Source organism: Trichogramma pretiosum, unplaced genomic scaffold, assembly GCF_000599845.2.
Source record: "Trichogramma pretiosum strain Unisexual culture from Peru unplaced genomic scaffold, Tpre_2.0 scaffold132, whole genome shotgun sequence".
Taxonomy (NCBI): domain Eukaryota; kingdom Metazoa; phylum Arthropoda; class Insecta; order Hymenoptera; family Trichogrammatidae; genus Trichogramma; species Trichogramma pretiosum.
The window spans coordinates 105,272-125,162 of NW_019640890.1; the positions used below are offsets into that span (position 1 = coordinate 105,272).

Sequence of the window (19,891 nt, forward strand, 5' to 3'; positions counted from 1 at the left end):
AAATGTTACAAATGTAACTATCTATTACAAAGAGATATTAAAAAAAAAAAAAATGATTACAGCACTGGTTAATGACGATTACAATAATTAGTTTAATAATAATTGAATGCCATGGATATAAATCAGTAGAAATCACATAAGATGTTATAATTTATAAACAAGAAATCTACAACGTTAAAAAGTTTATCAAAATTAGTGAAAAAAATTTTAGTTTTCCAAGTTTTATGAATTTTCTCATTCTTACACTATGTTTGGAATTAACTTACATTTCTTAGATATGCTACATTTCACTATCAAATTCGTTTTCTATGATTTTGATTGACATCTTTATTCCAAAGGTAATAAATATAATAAATATAACAAATGATTCACAATTGTTTCATGAACCTATTAATTGTTCTATTCTAACTTCTGAACCCCACATTTTATAACTACAAGTTACTGTCTGACAGACTGAATACTCAGAAAATCAGATTGAAACTAGAAAAAAATATAATATAAATTTATGTAAAAAATGCATACATACTAATATTTTTAAAAACTTTTTACACTTTACATCAATAAGTGAGAAACACTTAAAACTAAATTAAAATCAATATTAAAATGAATATTACATTTTTCAATATTCAGACTTTTTGGCAAACTCTGTCAAAAGTTACCTTTTGGGTATGAGGAAAACCTCAGTTTAATACTTGCATCCACATGCTTGACGAATTAAAATTTTTAAAATAAATAACTTTTTTGCCTACTAATTAATAAATTTAGTACTAAGAGTGAATTTACATTAACAATATATTTTTTAAGAAAAGGTGATGCTTATATTCCAAGTCAGTCTTAATGATAATTTGTTGCTCAATGACAAAATTAAAACTAGTATCTGTTTCTTGAAATTAAGTAGTTTCTTGATGATTGCAATGATTTTTTCATGCGTTTATCTTATTATTATTCTTAAATGCCTTTTTTAAATTTAACTAGTTAAATTGCAAGCAATATTACACATTTCATTGTATTATTTTCATAAGCTTTATATGGAAATTAATTTATAGCACATATGACATACTCAGTGTATCATGTAACTTTTCTGGTGGTAATTTTTTAGGATTTTCATGAATATCAGCCAAGATTTTATGAGTTTCCTTATTTGATTGCTTTTTGAAATGCGGTACGTATTTGTATGCATTTTCACAACCATCAGCTTCAGTCTTCAAAGGTTCTTGTTTCGACCTAGACATGCGTTGCTTTTTAGGAGTATATTCTTCATTGTCAGAATTTTCGTTTTTTCTGGTACTCTGAATTAATTTTATATTATCATCTTCTAATCCTCTTTTAAAGGCATCCTCTAAATTTTCAAAATCTATTTTATGTGCATGATTAGATTCTTTCTTTAAAGGAACGTCGTTATTTACAATAACTGAATTGCAATCAGTTTTAGAGTCTTTTATTAAATTAAGATCACTGCCTAATGAAGAGATAGGTTCGAATTTAACTAAAAAGTTATTCTTTGTTATCACTATTTCCTTGTGTTTAGGAAACTCAGGATGAACTTTGCTGAATTTATCTTTACAGCTCAAATATTTATTATCCTCTTGAGAAATATTTTGTATACTGGATATTTTATTTCCTTTAATAATTGCGTATTCATTTGGCTTTATTGCAGTAGTTACGTGATTGGAAACGTATTCGTTTTGTTTAACCATTGCTTTCTCCACAGTTTCATCAATAGTACTTTGAACACTATTGAAAAATGTATCTCCGTTATTGATCTTAGTAAAATTTTCTTTTTTGATACCATCAGACAGTTCGAAATAAATGATTTCTGACTTTGCTAAGCTATTCGAAGGTTTTTCATGAAACGAATCAATGTGTTTTTTATCCTCCTGACAATTGTTAGCCTGTTCCGTGGTATTCCTAGTGAACGGAGAATTAGAGTCATCTTTGTGCCACTCTTGATAGTGAGCCCACATCTCACCTGGATCTGGTAATTCTGCACCGCAGCCTGGTTCTTTGCAACTGCAAGAAATTTAACGTTTATTTAAGCATAAAATCGAGTTGCAAAAATTGTTCGATAAATCATTACGTACAAAAATCGAATTTTCAGCGTCTCCAAAGCCTCGTGTGATTTATGCGCCTCCGGATCGATGAACATTTTGCCGCATCCTCGCTGTTTACAAACATACACCTCCTACGACATAAAAGAAGATAAACAAAAGCAATCAGTAAGATGAAACTTTAAAAGAACAGAGAGTAGCGATTCAAAGCGATCGAAGAGAGAGGGAAAAAACATTAATAAAGCATCGCGAGCACAGTGTGTGTTGTTGAAATCTGAAATCCGCAACGGATGTGCGTGCGTACCACTACCGTCCGATCGGGGAAAGAAACAAGTGGCGTTATATCGCGATTAATAATAAAAGAGAGAGAGAGAGAGAGAGAAAAAAAAAGAAAACGGAGTTGCGCGAATATAACGCCACAAAGGCCTAGGTCAGTTTGTTTTGGCTGGAGGGTCATTGAACTTGTCGTTGTGTGTTTAGTGTGTGTGCGTGCGTGTATATGCGTACATGCATGTGTATGCGCGCGCGCTACGTCTATCTCTTTTTTTCTCTCTCTCTCTCTCTCTCTCTCGCTCCATCTCGGTGCATCTCGCTCTCTTTTCTCTCTCTATAAAATAGCCAGTGCGTCTGCACATAATAAGCATCGGCTAACCTATGCGTCGTCGTCATTAACCCGGAGTTAAGTTTTCGTATAAAAATGCATCCGACCATAATGTATGCGCGAACACGGAATACGTGGTTATTTCCTATATTTACGCAGCAGCGTTGTACGCACACGCGAGAGAGACAAAAGCTCGGTACATATCCTATATATACATATATAGGTACCGAGGACCAATGACGGAACAGCGGCGGCTTGTGTTATATAGCTCTCGACGAGGTTGTCAGAGTTCAGGTTTTAGAAAGGAGGTAGTGTACATACACACACACACACGCGCGCGCGCAATACACACGCACGGGAAACGAGGAAAGGAAATATATATACGATATACGTTGGTCTGTCACAAAACAACGAAATTGCATGAAAAACGGTTGAATCGCTTTGACAGATGAAAAACAACGACAAAAAACAACTTACCTTCTTCGGAGCGATCTCCTCGATGGTGTGATTGCGCGAGACGAATCTGATGACACTGACCTCGGTCGGCCTGTCGTTGCAGGTATCGGTCGTCGTGGTACCTTGGCCCATGACGACGATGATTGTGCACTCGACAAAGTCCTTGTTGTTTTATTCGGCTCTCCAAAGTAATACAAGACTGTCTCTCTCTCTGTCTCTTTTGATACCTTTCGACTCCGTGTCGCGAGGACAAAGCGCGAACGATCCTCGTCGATGCCCACACACGAGCTTTTTGCTCAGCCGGTGCAGGCGAGGACGACGGCTTCGACAAGAATCCGCATGATATCGTCTACAAAAGTTTCGGAGCACGAATCGCCACTCTTCTTCTTCTTCTAGAACAACACTACACACGTAAGCTACATATCACACTACTCGTGGTCGCGAATTCGTCTCGCACGTAAGCTCAGAGCTAAAAACACAATCTCCGAATCTCTCTCGCGCACGACCGTAATCAAGTATCGTCCGATAAGTCTTTGGCGGCGCAGCAACCGTGGCCGTGAGTCTTCATCGTCGTCTGTTCCCTTAGTTGTTTCGCTTCGCCGCATAAAGCCCAATGTAGACGTATATGTGTAACAGTACGTATACATTACGCCGCGACGGCGTATACACACTCGACGACGCTTATGTGTATGTTTGTGTGTGTGCAATATATATATATATATATGTACGCTAAATAGTACTGCGTAAATGCTACGGCGCTTTTGGCGCTAGTAGGAGGTGTAAACACTGGGCGCGCGGCGGTTCGCGCGCGCCGAGCCGAGTTTATTTCGCGGGCGAATGGTTTGGCGAAGTGCAGCAGCGGACAATTGACGCGAGCGAGTTGTTTAACGATCATCGCATTTGGATCAATTTACGAGGAAATGCAATGATCGCGTGGCAAAGTTGTGATGTGATAAAACATAGTTTTTTCCAAAAATATGATCCATGTAATGCACACTTGGTCTGGCCTATTTCTTCTCAAAATTGTTCACGTTTATTAATTTTCCGATAAGTTTTTTATTTCCCCTTCCGAGAGAGAAGGAGAGTTACCGAGAATACTTAAATTCTATCATTCGAGAATCGCGTCTAGTCACTGTATTATGAGAGAGTGGCCTCAGTGCATCAAAATATATGTTTTGGCGTAAATTTTTACGAGCCTTTTAATATTTGTGTGTTTTATTACGATCGAGAATCCAAATTTTTCGAAGGTAAACAATGATCGTCTAATCTTACCACAGAGCATCGAGAGAAATTCAATAGCCGAATCATTCAAAATTTCGATTACATCGAGTAACAGATATATGAAAACACATATGATTGATCTGCATTCGAAATATAATAGAAAGTTACCGATTCGAAATTTACGACTAACGTTGATAAAAAAGTATGTGTATCTAATTCGAACGATTCAAAATCGTGAGTAGATTTTTCGTGAAAAAACTTTTAACGTCTTCCGAGAGTGGCATCTTTTTTACCGAACAATCGAGTTTTCTGATGCTTTTTATAGCGACGGTTGTAAAATTGGGATTATCGTTTTAATTCAATCGAATTTCAATCGAATGTAATTTGTAATCTGGTGACTTGCAATAAACACATTAGTACTTACGAAACTCCATTTCCATCGCTCCTTCGCAGAGATGAGTCCGGGTCAACATTTTACCATCGTTCCCTGCAAAATATGAACATCGTGCCTCGTTCGACAGTTAAAAGTTCGAGCGCGAATCACGTTACAAAAACAAACTCCGATTTATCCACCGCGCAGAGGGCAAGTAAGATTCATCCTCTCGACAAACAACATTCACGCCAAAACCGTAAGATGTCTCTAGAAGGCCGTCTCGTCGCGGCTCGTCGGGTCGAAAAACTCGACGGTTGGTTGTTCCCATGGAATACCCGAATACACGCACTATACCACACTCCCCCCCTTTCATCCCGGTCTCTTGCCAACCATTTCCACCAGTTGTAATAACGACGAAATTCTCAAAGTCGCCGCGACGAGCGCCACCGGGCCGCAACACAGGGGCCTGCCGGCGTATTTTATACAGCACAACGGCTGCGGCGTATACTCTCCTATATACATACTATACATAGTGTACATTTTGTGTATTATATCTAGAAAAATACCGACTCTCGAGAGAGAGCTGCGTCGTCTCGTCGTCGCGTCGCGCGCCACCACAGGACAGGACCGCCGCCGCGCCGAAGTTCTTACTTTATACCGGAGCGCAGGAGACAGTTGCGCTTGGGCTTTCGCTCGTACAATATCGTACACACATACACAAAGTGTTTCCGAACGCGCAGTTTTAATCGTGGTTTAACAGTTCGACGGAAAGATATTCGTTCCCTCCTCAGTGCTCGTGCGTTTTGAATTTAAATATTCCTCGGCGTGCATTTAATAACAAAATAAAAAAGTAATTCGTGAGGTGAGTGTTGTTTTTTTTTGTCAACTACGATTCTACGAGAGGTGATTACTGTTTGCAATTTTTCAAGTTTTCTATACTGGTTGCCCGGTATATACCATTACAACTGCGCATCGCACGCACACCCCCCCGGTGCAAGGACGCGACGGCGACTCGGCTATACACAACACAGCGTTCATACTTACAATACTTATAGGTATATAGAAGCGAGACACGCGAGTTAGTTTGTGCCTGCGTCGTTTGTGTTCTTCGTAATTGTACCTATATACGGTTTAAGAGAGAGAAACAGAGAGAGAGAGAGATCGGAGTAGATGTGCATAGTTGCAGACATCCGCGTATATATATACCTACACACACACACACACACATATAAAAGTATTCAGTGCTGCACACGGTATACAGAGAGAAAGAGCGAGAAAGAAAGAGAAAGAGAGCACACACGGTGGTAGTGTAGTATAGCAGTAGTAGTAGTAGTAGTTAGTGGCTCTCTCTCGGACCTATAAGAGAGAAACCCAAAGCAGTCAAGAGGAGTCTACCGGCCAGTACGGTCCGTGTATTATATACGTACACACACACGCATACAATATATAGTAACCGAAGCGAAGAGAAAAGGATATATACGTGTTATAAACGCGCGGCTCCCGTCTACTACTACTACTTCTCTTATAACAGTGATTTTAAACAAGTGAGTGCCGTGCATAATATCGTTTTGTAATAATAATAATAAAAAAAAAGGGAGAAACTACGCTAGTTTTGCGAAAACGCGCCGCTTTGGTCGCGCAGCATTATACACATCGCAGCAGGACTACTACTACTACTACTCTCTGTATAGAATAGGTAGTAGTACTATACATATAAGTATAAAGGACGCGCGCAGGCATAGAGAGACTCGAGATCGAGTGAGTAGAGTGCATATGAACATCGAGTGCGACTCCAAAAAAGCTCTTCGATTACTTTTGTATTTGTATATTTCATCATCGACGGCAATTCGGATGCTGCTGTCCTTTCGCGGGGGACGACGACGACGACGACTCGCCTAACGTACTTTTTTACGCATCTCGGACCGACGTGTAGTACGTGTGCGTGTGTGTGTGTGTGCAGCACTACTACTACCTGCTATACCTGCGCGCCTCCGGACGCTCTCGTGTATATATGATGATAAAATCGCCTCTACCCGCTATTATGGATTTTTCAAGATTTTTTATTTTATTTACGTATAATACACTCGACAATTCGCACTCACGCACCCGTGATCAGTGATACATTTTCAGCCCGGGTGTGTTGTGTGCATTGTTCGGTCTTCTCTCTCTCTCTCGTTCTCTCTTCCTTCTTCTTCTTCTTCTTCTTTACTTCTCTCTCTCGCTCGCTCGCTCATCGGGGGAAAATCACTCGGCCGCGTCCGTTTTTACGCGCGTTTGGCGCGCAGATCTTCTTTACTTCATATACTTTACTCTCGCCTGCTCGACAGTCGACCATCCCTATATATAATAAAAAATATAAACTTTTTAAATGCAACCCCGGTCAGGTTAAGTGCGCGCGACTCCTCGCGTCCTCGTGTTCGAGACTACACACGCATAAAGACGGCAAAACGGGTAAATCGTACGTTTCCGTTTGAGAAAATTCCTTTCTTTTTTCGACTCTTTTTTTTCTAGGAAGGCGCGAAGGAAGACTCATACTATACATATAAATGTCTTGTAAAAATGTGTTGCTGCTCCGTGCGTGCGCGGCTCGCTTTCGCCTTTTACGCGCTGCTGCTACTGGCTTGTGCTATGCTCCTCGGGACTCCGATTATAATATACATATTATACGTGTGTGGACTCTCGTTTTATATGTATAATATACGGCACGGTCTCCAGCCGGCTATATAACGTATCCATCCAAAGTCCAATACCAACGCACATTAACACACATCTGCTATATTATACGGCACCGGCTCTAATATATGTACCATATTACATAGGAAACTACTATATATACGCTAAACAAACAGCTCTCGAGCTTATCCTGCCGCCGACGATGCCGCGTAGAGTATATATATACCGAGTACAACAAGGTGTAGAATTTTAATTCCGAAATCAAGTGCTTTACCATATACTATATCTATATACAACAATGTGTTGTCCGCCCAGAGAGCCAGAGAGTAATCCGCTTCCTGGATTTTACACGCTCGATCGACTCTCCATAATATGTCAATTTCGCGATGTTATCTGTCCGCAAAACACGATGTGTAACATCGATAGCGCAGTCGGTCATCCGTATTTATATCGTGACGTGCATTTGACTTTTGTGCGCGAATAAAAGAGTTCTCGAGCGATAAAATTTTGGATCCTTAATTTTAAAACCTCTTTCTCTCAGAGATATGGCCATCCTTCGTCCGAGTCTCGTATATACCTCGCGCGAGCGGAAATTTCGAAAAAAAAACCTGCTCCATTGTCAATGTATAATGTGTAGTTTTTAGCGAACGAAGACGTCGTCTTCGTCGTGTGCACCGTACCACGGCGAGCTAGCTAGCTTGCTATATAGTATTTAGAAAAAAAGAAAAAACCGCGCGTTTCGCGCGCGTATATATGTGTGTGTGTGTATGTGCCTTTTGTACGCGTATAATAACGGTACTTCCTTTTTTTTCGTCTTCCTCTACTCTTGTTTCTTCTTCTTCTCCTTGTGTTTTTACGTCTCCTTTTTTTCGTGTTGTTTGCTCCATCTTCTCTTTCTTTCTCTCGACCATGAGCCACGCAGCAGTAGCAGCAGCTATTTCGCTCGTTGGTTCGTTCTTTCTTCTCTTATCATTACTGTTGCTGCTGCTGCTCTCCCTTCGGATGTCCGCGTTCTTCTCCGAGAAGACCTTGAGGAAAATTTTATTCTTTTAAAACCAATTTTTGGATCCACGTTGTTTCTGCATTAGATGTATACCACCCCGCGGTTTTTTTTCAATGCATTACAAAAATGCAACCGACCTCGACGACGAGGGAGTGAAAAACACGGTACGAAGTTTGGATGACGATGAGAGCGACACACGAAACGAAACTTTTTTTTTCACCCGCAAGTAGTCGTGCCTCGCACTAATTAAGTACATCGGATGCAGTGGCATGTCGAGACTGCTCCGGACTCGCGCGTTATAATAGTGTGCATCAAGCAGCAGCAGCAGCCGAGCTGTTTGCTTGTCATCGTGTTGCGGTGGTGTTGCGTCGCATGTGCGGTGTGTTCTTTAAAAAACAGAGACTCGTAGTCGTCGTCTCACGAGCTTCGCACAGGGGCCAGTGCTGCTGCTGCTATGCTGCTGCTGTGTGCGCGCATACATACATGCATTATATGCCTAGTTGATTTTCGTTACATCGCATATAGCCAGCCAGCCACCCCCTGCATCTATGTGCCAGTAACAGCAGCAGCAGCTACTCTCGTTATCGATTTTTTTTTTTTCTCTTTTTGTTTTCTCTCGTTCCAAAGTGCTGCTAGCAAGGCCTCTCCTTACACACAGAGAGCTTCGGAATCATTGTTGGTTAGTTAGCTCGTGTCGTATCCCGTACAGACATCAAAGAGCGAGGCAAATATGTCGCAAGCGCGCGGGCCAACTTTCTTGCTAAACGTACAATAATGTGTACTATAAGTTTCGTCGAAAGATACACGCGAAAAAGAAAAGATTTCGTTAGTTTTCTGTGAGTTATAAGCTGTCTAATTGAAACGTCAATGGACCGTACATTTCGAAACGGCACCTCGGCGAGCAGGTACATCGACCTTTAAGGTGTGTACAACATCGATTCGATTTCGTCACACGTCCGACACGAACTCCGAATCATCATCATCATCGTCACTCGTTCGATCGGGGGTTGCCTTTGTATAATATTTTATAATCTATGGTACACTCATCGGTTGGCATCATCATCGACATCACAGTGAAATGTGTATAGCTGCACGAGCTGCGATCATTCATGTACTATATATAATAATTTCTCCTTCTTTCAAATCACCAGCACCACGACGGACCCTTCGGAGTCGTCGAAACTCTTACTCTTACTCTCTCTCCCTCTTTTGCTCTTTTCTTTTCACGAGTACTATACAGTACTCCTATACATAAGTCGAGTAGTATGCGCGCGCGCGCGAGGCATTGTCGGCTCTATACGCGAGCGAGAGCCGGGCTGAAATCCACAATAATGACGGGTTATTACACGGTACGCTCAGCCAAGTTTTTCTCTCTCTCTCCCTCGCATCAATTTTTCTCTCTTATATACGTACTTGCAACAACAACAACGGCAGAGCACAGGGCCCGCTCGCGCGCAAAGAGTTATGGCATGCCCGTGATGTGATGCGCGAGCGATGTAGCTCTGCTGCTGCTCCATAGCAACGCTGTACAACGCGCGGAATATGTTCTTGTAGCCGTATATAGGCTCTGCTCGTGCGTGCGTAAATCTCGCGCAGGATTCTAAGAGCCCCCCGAAGGTCGAGAACGGAGCAGGAGCAAGAGCGAGCGAGAGAGAGAGAATTAAACGTGTCATGAGTACATGTGCTGTATACTCGCCGATATACACGTAAGAAATGCCGACTTTTCCATATTTAGTCGCTGGACGTAACTTTGTCTTACAAGTTATAGTCATTTTTCCGATACCGCGTCTCGAGGTATAAAAGTCCTTTTAAATTATAGTATTCGAGGGGTAAAAAAAACGTACAGCCGCGCGGTTATCTTATGCCGCGGAGCTTTTTAATGGTCATCTTCGGTGTAATAATGTTTATTCCGACTACTACCACACTTTGTACACACTGTATATGATACATCGACGGACGCTGTATATATATACCTACCGGCAGCTGCAATTGAAGCCATGCCTGCAAGAGAGCGCGAATGACTGTATACGCAATGTATATAACGTAATCGTAGAAAAGTGTGAACAAACATCATTTTACTTTCCATCGTTGTCGTCGTCGTCCATTTGCAGCCGTTTAGATGGATATCTCGCCTATTCTTAGTCAGCTCTGCTGCTGCTGCTGCTGCTGCTGCTGCTGTTGTATTATTGTAACATGTGTGTCGCGTGTTCCCTGTCTCGTACATGTACCAACCTTTTTTCCCCTCCCTATATGCACGTATGTGTCTGTGTGTACGTAATTTCTCTCCTTTTTTTTCTGCCTTTTATATTATTGTACGCGCGTGTCAAATCATAAGATCGTGGCCTGCAGCACATACACATTGTATATATGTACTATACGCGTAGGTATGCCTGCTTACATCCGCGCGATATATACGTGTATATATACAGCGGGATAATTGCAACTGCGCGCATTTCTTCGCGCTCTCGCCGAAGCTCGCCACTTATACGCTACTATCCTACTCGTGTGTGTACATATTCGTTAATTAATGCCCCTCTTGAAAAAAAAGTAATAATGAGCGAGATATCCACGTTACATATGTAAGCTCTACGGCGACACCGAATGTATCAAATAATGCAACTTACGTGCTGCATCGGCGCGAATCGCTGCTACTGCTACTCGCCGAGCTCATAGCTATCTTCCATTCCTCGCGGCATTCCTCGCGCTCGGTGTTTACGTTATCGTATTACCACCGTCGGCGACTTATATATGCGGCATGTAATGTATGTAACGTGCCCATATACGTATTTTCCGATGATATCAGGACTTGCCGGTATGGTGACTCGTGGTATGCGCGAGTCTGTGATTTCCCCGAGTACAGAGAGAGAGGAAATCGATCGATCGATCGGCCGTTGACTTATGAGAAACGTCGTTTATAAAAGTATACGCACACACATGTTGTTGTGCCATACACGCGCGCATTACGATGCATTTGGCCGACTGACCGTCTGCGTCGATGAATTTCTGTACACAGAGCTATTATGTATCAGCTGCAGCTTATACATACACACAGATCGAGGCAATAAAAGTGAGAAAAGCTCGTGTGCGTGTGTATATACGGATCAACTCGAGAGCAACAGCACATTGTATAGCCGCTACTATTAGCGCGTCCATTAAAATAGACCTCGCGCGCGTTATATAGCGGGCTATTGGCGCGCTTGTACACGAAAAGAAGCCGCGCGCAGCAACGGCAGAGCTCGTTAAACTCGCACTTGAAACGGTGACTCATTGCTATTTGGTCCTCGGTTCCTCCTTTCTCCTCTTTCTCTCTCTCCCTCTCTGGTAAATATACTCTCTCTCTCTCTCTCTCTCCTCGCTGACTCTTTTCTGACTGACCATCGACTGGCTTTGAAAAGGCAAATCGTATAACGTGTACGTGCCGCAACACTCGATCATCAATTTTTTTTTTGAACGTCGATATCTCGACACAACCGCACAAAGACGAGACAGAGAAAATATCGAGATCTCGTCGATCTGCAAATCTCTCTCTCTCTCTCTCTCTCGAAAGCTCCTCTTTTGAAAAGCACCTCTTGGCGCTATACAAAACCGATCGACGCAGCAGCATCAGCAGACAACCGCAATTCGATGACTGATCGCGCGACGTTGCATTATAAGATCCGCATCGGCGCAGCATCCGATATTATTTCGAGTGTGTGTCGTATAGACGAGACAGACTGCGCCATCGTATATATATGCAAGCTCCCAAACGAGAACGAAGCCTCACCTACATATTGGATACGGTCCAATGGCGAGAAAGAAAAGCACACAAAAGTCGCATCGGAGCACAGCTTCTGTGTGTTGCGTCCAACTTTCACCTTTCTCGATTTTCTTTTTTGTTGTATTATGCACATCTCGGATGCGGCTATTGTCCCTCTCTTGCGGCTCACTTCAACCACTCTCTATATATAATATACACTGTACCTTGTGTGTACTTCTATACTATACTCCTCCTTGTATTAAGTACTCGTGCGCTGCCGTGCACTTGTTTTACCATGTGTGTGTTTGGAGCTGAAGTCCGCGCGCAAAAGAAAACAATCGTGCTGTATACAAACACACGAGTCCACTCGTATTATGGTGTTTGGACCGTTGACTCGCGAATCGCGATAAGCAGCGTAACGTTTACGATTCTTTTCTCCTTATACACACTACGTATACTCATTCAGAGGAGTTCCCCCCCATTTTTAGGTATTCCTTGGCCATTCGAAAATGTATACACCATATACACAGTAAAACAGTCAGTCACGCGCGCAAACTCGAGACACTGGTGTGCGTTGCCCGACTTCCATATCAATATATTATTGTGTAAAACGTTTTTTGCGATAAATAAATAAATAAATAAATATTTATTGGCGATAGGACCAGCAAGGATGAGTCAGACGACGGATCCTCAGCCGGCTGAGCAGCAGCCAGCCCAGCAGCAGCAAGAGCCACAGCAGCAAGAGGCCAACAAGAACGAGGACAAGAAGGAGATCGCCGACGAGGAGCGCGAGAAGATGCTCAACGCCGAGAACTCGAAGCACATGGACGGCGGCGCGGCACCTGCCGAGCTCTCCACCGAGGCCGCCGAGCCCAAGCCCAAGAGGAAAATCCCCATTGGCGCCATCAAGATGCCCGGCCTGTTCCGCTCCAAGAGCAAGGAGCCTTGCAAGGTAAGCGCGTCTTTCTTTTTAATTCCTCCTTTTCTTGCGTGCGTACCATAATTGTCGCCGCCGCTGCTGCTTTTTTTACCGGGGCGCGCGTGCAAGAGCTTAGAGAGAAAGAGAAAAGGAAAGGCAGCGCGGCGGCTGGTGCTCGTGCGATGCTCTTGTGCGTGGCTCCGCGCTGGCACAACCAGACACAAGCAGCGGATACACACACGTTGTATGTATAATAAGAGAGAAACGAGAAAGCGGCCGGTTCTAGAATATATCTATACATATTGTATATAGTCGGTAGTAGTAGTAGCAGAGGTGCGAGAAGTGAGAATTGAGAAAGAAAGAAAACCGTTGCCGCGCTAGGCTGCGAGCCAGTGACCCCGATCTAAGATCGAGCTGCCTTTCCTACATAGAGTCATCGTGTCTTCGTCGTCCCTCGATCGGCGCAGCGAGAGCTAGCCTAGCTGCTGCTGCCTTTTTTTTTTTTACTATTACCTGTCTATTATAAAGACACTTGCTGCTGCTCATTATATATATTTTTTTTGTTTCCTATATAGCTGTTATCGATCGCGGCGTATCGTGAGAATTTTCTCCTCTCTCTCTCGTCCGTCGATCGAAAACACCATCGGTCATCGTCGTTATGTTGCTCCGTATACATGTGTAATTCGCGTCGAAGAAAGCTAGACGTTCTCCAGAGCTCGTTAAAAATTATAAACGTTGTTTCGATTAGTACAGCGGACTCAATGATGCATTAAAGCAGCGTTACTGTACGTTACCTTTTGCATTCGAAGTACGCGCGCGAGCGTGTCAAATCGGTCATGTGTCATTCGACACATGTACATAATAATATATAAGGATATATAATATAATATAATCCGAGACTTACGCGACTCCGGACGTGCGAAACGCTGCTAAACGACGATTAATAATTCAATAGCCGCGTATGCGGCCGATATATACGTCTATCTCTCTCTTTTGGCTCCGATTTTTATATATACGCATACACGTGTGTTATGTACAGAGCTCTCGATTCGTGAACAGTCATACGTGTATATCGAGCTAGAAAGTTGGTCGAGTATACGCACACACACATACCAGTCGTGCAAGTCTCACGTTTACAACAACATATATATACGCGCGCAGCACACCTTTATACGCTGCGAGTTTTCTCGGTTTGCTAAGCAGCAGCAGCGAGGACGAAGTAGATAGAGAGAACCTTTACGCTTGTATCTGTCGGTGCGTCATGTATAACTGCTGCTCCCCCTCCGCATTTACAACTTCTGGGCACAAAAGCGGAATTCCACTCGACGTCGTTTCGAACCTCGGTTACTACGCTACTAATACTTATGTATAGCAAAGAGGGTGAGAGCGAAATCAATCCGGAAAGCATTTCCGCTTATTCTTCGTGGCGGTGCGGCGCGACTAACCGGCGTGTAGTAGTAGTAGTGTAGCTCAGCGCGCATTTTCATTCACGAATCGCGCGCGCGCGTTATAATGCACACGCACGATCGTTTCTCGATACGACGACGACGATGCGTGTGCGCCGCGAATATGGTAGAGAAAAAAAAAAAGAACAGAAACGGAGCACACTTATTCATCCTTACATCCTTGTGAACGCGCGGCGGTCGTAATGATCGCGTCCGAGTCATCGCCTCGGAAAAGTTAGTACGTTATAACAGCTCGTCGGAAATTGGCTTAATTTTTTGTGCGCGGGACTCGTAAATTTTCGTCGCCGAAGTTTTTTACGTTCTAGTCGAAGAAGAAGAAAAAGATTGTTTCATATCAACGCGTGTTCGTCGGTGAAATTAAATCTGCAGTTTCTCTCTCTCTGTATATAATGCGCGTTAAATATATAAATAATACGGCAAAAATTTACGAGCTCAGCAGCATCATCATCATCGTCGTCGTCACGTCTCCGCGTGGCAATAAATGTTTTTTCGAGATATATCTGCGGTGCATTACACGTCGGTGCAGAGGCGCGGACACGAACGAAGCGAAAAAAAAATGATAATAAAAATAAACGAGAGAGAGGGAAAAAAAAATAAAAACAAAAGGAACTCTTGTCTCTCTCGTTGCGGCTCTAGCTATTTTTGTAACCCGATGATGCGCGCCCTTGTGTCTATATAGAGCAAACATATAAGTCCTCCGCTCGGCCTGGGCGCCCGTATTATACCGGCGGAGCGACCGCGATAAAAACCTAAGCCAAACCAAACTAAATACGATATGTATTTTCAAATAACTTGGCAAAATAGAGATAAATTGCATCGACGAGCCAAACAAACTTTAGTTTGACCGTCGACTTTTATTTTGCGTGCGAAATTCTCGCGCGCAAAGACTCATACACGCTGTCTCTCTCTCGAGGAAGTGACTCGGTGACATTCGCTTATAATGTACAAAGTTAATTCGAGCCGCGCGCCAATTTGCCTCTTCTGTGTATATGTACAGTGTATGTATGCTGCGCCGCGATTAATTTCGAAAGAAAGTCAGGCCTTTGTAGACACGACGTCGTCGTAGTAGTAGTGTGTGGATTCATTGATCGCGTGCGTGTGATAGTATTGCCGTGGGTCGCTGCGCTGCAAGTTTCAGTCATTCACGCCTTTTAAACGAGCGCAGCGGAGCTTATATTGTTACTGTGTCAAGGGGGAGCGAAAAATAATAATGAAACGTAATCTATTAGATAGACTTATATGCACGATCGTCGTCTTCTCCTGTAAGATTATAATACGACGACGCGAAATACCGATCGCATAGATGCCACCTCCTCTTCCTCCTTCTCGTTCGATAATAATGTATGCATCATACACATGGATGTGTGCTGGTTATCTCGACCGGTCGAAAGCGTGAAACGCTGTACAAACATTCGAACGTCTCAACTCGATTCGTACTCTCTCTCTCTGGACTTGCTGATTTATCGTCTCGAGATCGGAGCTATTAAAAACATTTTTCATTCGTACATGATATATACACAAAAGCAGAGATCGGCACACATATATATACGAACTGTATGTATCTTATTGTGCTCGCGCGACTTGACCCAATAACTCTCTCGCGCGCGCTTGCTTGCACCGTTCAACGTATATTTTGTGTTTTTTTTTTCGTATAAGAAGAATGATTACAATATACACGAATGATTATTCTCCGTATAAAAAAAAAAAAAAATTGCGGGGAGAAAATTTTCTCAAAAATTCTCCGCGTGTTTGGGCGATGAGTCCCCTTGCCCGTTTTCCCGCATTCTTCGTCATTAATATTGTGTATACACGCGCCGCTCCTCATTACGCGATGATCCATTGTACTTACCATACAGATAGCAGCGCGTATAGCTACTATATACACGTGACATCGTAGTCTATGTGTGTATAAGCGATATTTTTCTGGCAACGCTGTATATCGCTCTTCGACTTTTCAGTCCAGTCAGGCAGGCAGATACACATTAGTCTAACGAGAACCACTGTTACAGTCAAATTTTCCATGAACGTCGTCGAGGCTCTCTATAGACTCGTCGCACTCGTATATTAATACAGAGAGAGAGACATTCGAGCGTGGGACATGTTGCTGCCACCAATGTCCTCCTGTCACGGGACAAATATTTTAGGCATGCCGTGTTGTATCATACGCCATAAATCCGCGCGCGTTAACTCCGAACGCGACACTTGTATATATCTACGTAATAAGCACCGATATTATTATGGGTCTTGACTCCCGCGAGGACAATGGTGTAATATCGATCGATCGATCCGAGAGAATGACAACGACGCGCGCATTAGCCACATTTTCAATTCGTGCACGCGACCATCTGTCGGAGTTCTGTTTTCTCGACCCTGTACTGCGTGTGTATCCGATGAAAATCATTAAGGCGCATTATAGCGCCTTGTCAGTGATTTATCACGCGTTTGGCACGATGTGACCTATTACCTGTAATATAAAAGCGAGTCGTGTCCGAGTGCCGTCAGTGAATGATCGACTGCCGCTGCCGCTGCGTCGGCTAAAAATCGTTCAACGAGTTGGTAAAAGGATAAAGAAACGAGAAAGTAACTAATCGAGCTGCTCTTACCTTGTGCATTTTTTTACCCTTACTCAGCTACTCTGCCCGACTAAATGCAGCTTACTCATCCTCTCGCTTCCATTATCACGACTTGTGTACGGGCCGAGATAAAAATTCTCGCTTTGTGCCTTTCGAAATATTTATTAATTGACTGCTGCTGCTGCTGATCTCTCCTTAGTGCTGCACAGATTATACTGCCTCCGTGTGATTCATTGAATCTCTGCGCATCAATTTGTAAAATACATAATCTCATTGTAAAAGCCAACTCGTCGTTGTGCAGCAGGTCGCCAAGCATTGACGGCTCGTGTCAATTGAGAACGATTACACCGCGCGGTAGAAAATATTTATAAATGCATCCCGGATCCCTCCTTTCTCTCTTTCTTTTTTTGCCTCGTTCGTTCTGCGTTACAAAAATAAAACATTCCATAGATAGTTTTCCTTTTCCTTCTTGTAAATATCGCTGCGAGCTTCCGTGTAATACCCCGCGTACGTACATTTATAAACCTTGTCGCGAACCAATTACCCAAAGGAAATGATGGAGATTAGAGAGATTACATCGATCGGCGAAAAAAATTGACCAAACACACCAAAAAAAAAAAAAAAAAACTATTAATTTTTCTTCGATTATGTTATGAATGGAACGACCCGCGCTTGGCGTGCGTGCACTGTATAACGATAACCTACATACATAAAACGCATCCCGAAAAACCGTTAGTCGGAGCTGCGATTTTTTTCCCCCCTCTCTCTCTCTCTCTCTCTTTCTATGTACCATCGCAGGGCTCTTTATCGGTTAACCCTGTGCTGCTTCTTCGGTACGACATACCGGCGCACTATATATAGGCGGTTTGCACGAGATTATTTTCGTCCTCCTTCGATGCACGCGCGCGAGTATATAATGGTATTTTTTAGAAAACGTCGTCGTCGTTGTTTTTTTTTGCTTCACTTTTATTGCTTGCATCTTTCTCTCTCTCTCTCTCTCGAAGCAGCAGCAGCAGCAGCGCAGCGCAGTCAGTCAGTCAGCAAATAAGAGAAAAACGGAGGAACGGGGGAAAAAAAAGGAAGAAAAAAGGGTCTCTCTGCCGCTGCTGCGGCTCTATATAAGAAAGCTAAAACCAGAATAACCGGAACCCCGTATAGTCGTATCTTTTTTCCGACCACGAGAGAGAGAGGAGGAGTGACGGCGTACGTATGCGCTCGCTCGCGTGCTGCGCTTCGCCGTCCTCTCCTATATACACACAGACACACACACAGATGTTGATGATGCGTTTCATTGAAGGTGTGGCAGCTCGGTCGATGTACGTACACGCGGTAGTAGTATAGTAGCAGTCCATGCGTGCGACTTGGCAGAGCGCGATTTTATATACAAAAATGAGAGAGAACGGCTTTTCCTAAAAATAACACTCGAAAAGTTTTTATACTCTCTAATCGGGAACGACTCGTTTTTACGATATGCTTGTACATATTTTATTGGGCATATTATATTGGCGCGATTTCTTTGAATGCGGCGGTTAATATCTAGACGCGCGCGTATACACACAATATGCTGCTGCTGCTGCTATGCTTGTGCATATGGACACGTTGGTGGTAAAGATTTTTTTTCCTTTTCTACTCATTTTTCTCAAGGAATTCGATACGCGACGCCGAGTCGAGGGCTGTATTACCCTACATATGCAACGCAACGACATAATGTGGCGTATAAACGACGAAGAGGATCGCTATATTATATTATATACGCGACGACGTTGTTAGGTTTTCGTTGAAACTCGAAGCTCCGAGAGAGAGAGAGAGAGATCGAGACACGCCACATACTTATAAGCTCTCCGCTGCGCGCGAATATTTCAGCCCTGGTATAGAGACGCATATATAAAAGTCTCTGTCTCGCTCTTCTTCTTTTCAAAGAGTGTCGCGCATAACTGCCGTTAATTATGACATTCATGCGTGTGTGCGCGCGCGTCGATACACAGCAGCAGCAGCAGCAGCAGCAGAAGCACGAACGAGCGAATCAATTATTTCGCTCTCGTAATTGATGTCCGTCGTCGTCGTCGTACGCACAGAGTCACGCTTTCAGAATGAAAAGTAGCGTATATGTATACTCGGTGCCAATCGGCAATTAGGACGGTCGTGCGCGTATGTTCTAATAAAATCGGATGTCGTTCGGTAATACAAACTGAAACTTTGTTTATACCGATCGGCTATATTTGTATACATAGTTTCGATACCGATCAAAAAGAGAGACACATATATCCTATACTGGCGAGCTTGGAATCTCCGCGCCCCTTTAATCTCGGAAGCATTCACACGCTGTATATGTGCGCCCGCGACGATCACTCGACATAGCGCACATAGTACATGATAAGCGATCAAATGTGTGTACTGTGTATGTGTGCGTGCGTATAATAAGTGCATGTGACTATGCGAAGGCAGGCAGATCTTTTTTTTTTTTTTTTTTGCTTCAATCATGTCCGGCCGCCTCACTACTCCCTCTTTCTCTCTTGTCGTGTCTTAATGAAGAAGCAAAAGACGTCGTCGTCGTCGTCGTCGGGACAACGAAGGCGGCAAAGTCGTCATCGTAATCATTATCGTGCGACGTCGTCGTCGTCTATAAACGTGCACACACGACACACGCATGCAAGCAACGGCCAATGTCATGCGATGTACTGCTGCTGCATCGAAGTTTCGGGCCAATATAACTTACTTGGTCCACTTCTGAATAGAAGCTCTTCTCGCTCTTCGCCTTTGAAAGAGGAGTAATTTTTATTGCTCTCGACTTCCTTATCGTACGTTATATGTATGTATCCTTG

General features: G+C 43.2%; 2 protein-coding genes across 5 annotated transcripts in view; one reads left to right on the forward strand and one right to left on the reverse strand.

Moving 5' to 3' along the window:
* Nucleotides 1–286: 286 nt before the first annotated feature.
* On the reverse strand, nucleotides 287–3,660 carry LOC106649616. Its single transcript, XM_014367090.2, has 3 exons — nucleotides 3,127–3,660; nucleotides 2,082–2,182; nucleotides 287–2,010 (listed from the first exon to the last, which is right to left on the reverse strand). The coding sequence occupies exons 1-3, from the start codon at nucleotides 3,235–3,237 to the stop codon at nucleotides 1,041–1,043; spliced, it is 1,182 nt and encodes a 393-aa protein (XP_014222576.1). The 5' UTR covers nucleotides 3,238–3,660; the 3' UTR covers nucleotides 287–1,040.
* A 1,706-nt stretch (nucleotides 3,661–5,366) lies between these two features.
* The window catches only part of LOC106649644 (neurotactin), a 29,386-nt gene continuing 14,861 nt past the window's right edge, over nucleotides 5,367–19,891 (forward strand). Inside the window, exons 1-2 of one of the 4 annotated variants that reach the window (XM_014367164.2) lie at nucleotides 5,367–5,602; nucleotides 12,771–13,063. In XM_014367164.2, coding sequence (XP_014222650.1) covers nucleotides 12,782–13,063 — 282 coding nt within the window. In that variant the 5' untranslated portion in view covers nucleotides 5,367–5,602; nucleotides 12,771–12,781. Of the gene's footprint in view, nucleotides 5,603–6,070; nucleotides 6,244–12,603; nucleotides 12,681–12,770; nucleotides 13,064–19,891 lie in introns of those variants that run through there. The other 3 variants (XM_014367162.2, XM_014367163.2, XM_023457670.1) reach the window with 3 other exon arrangements.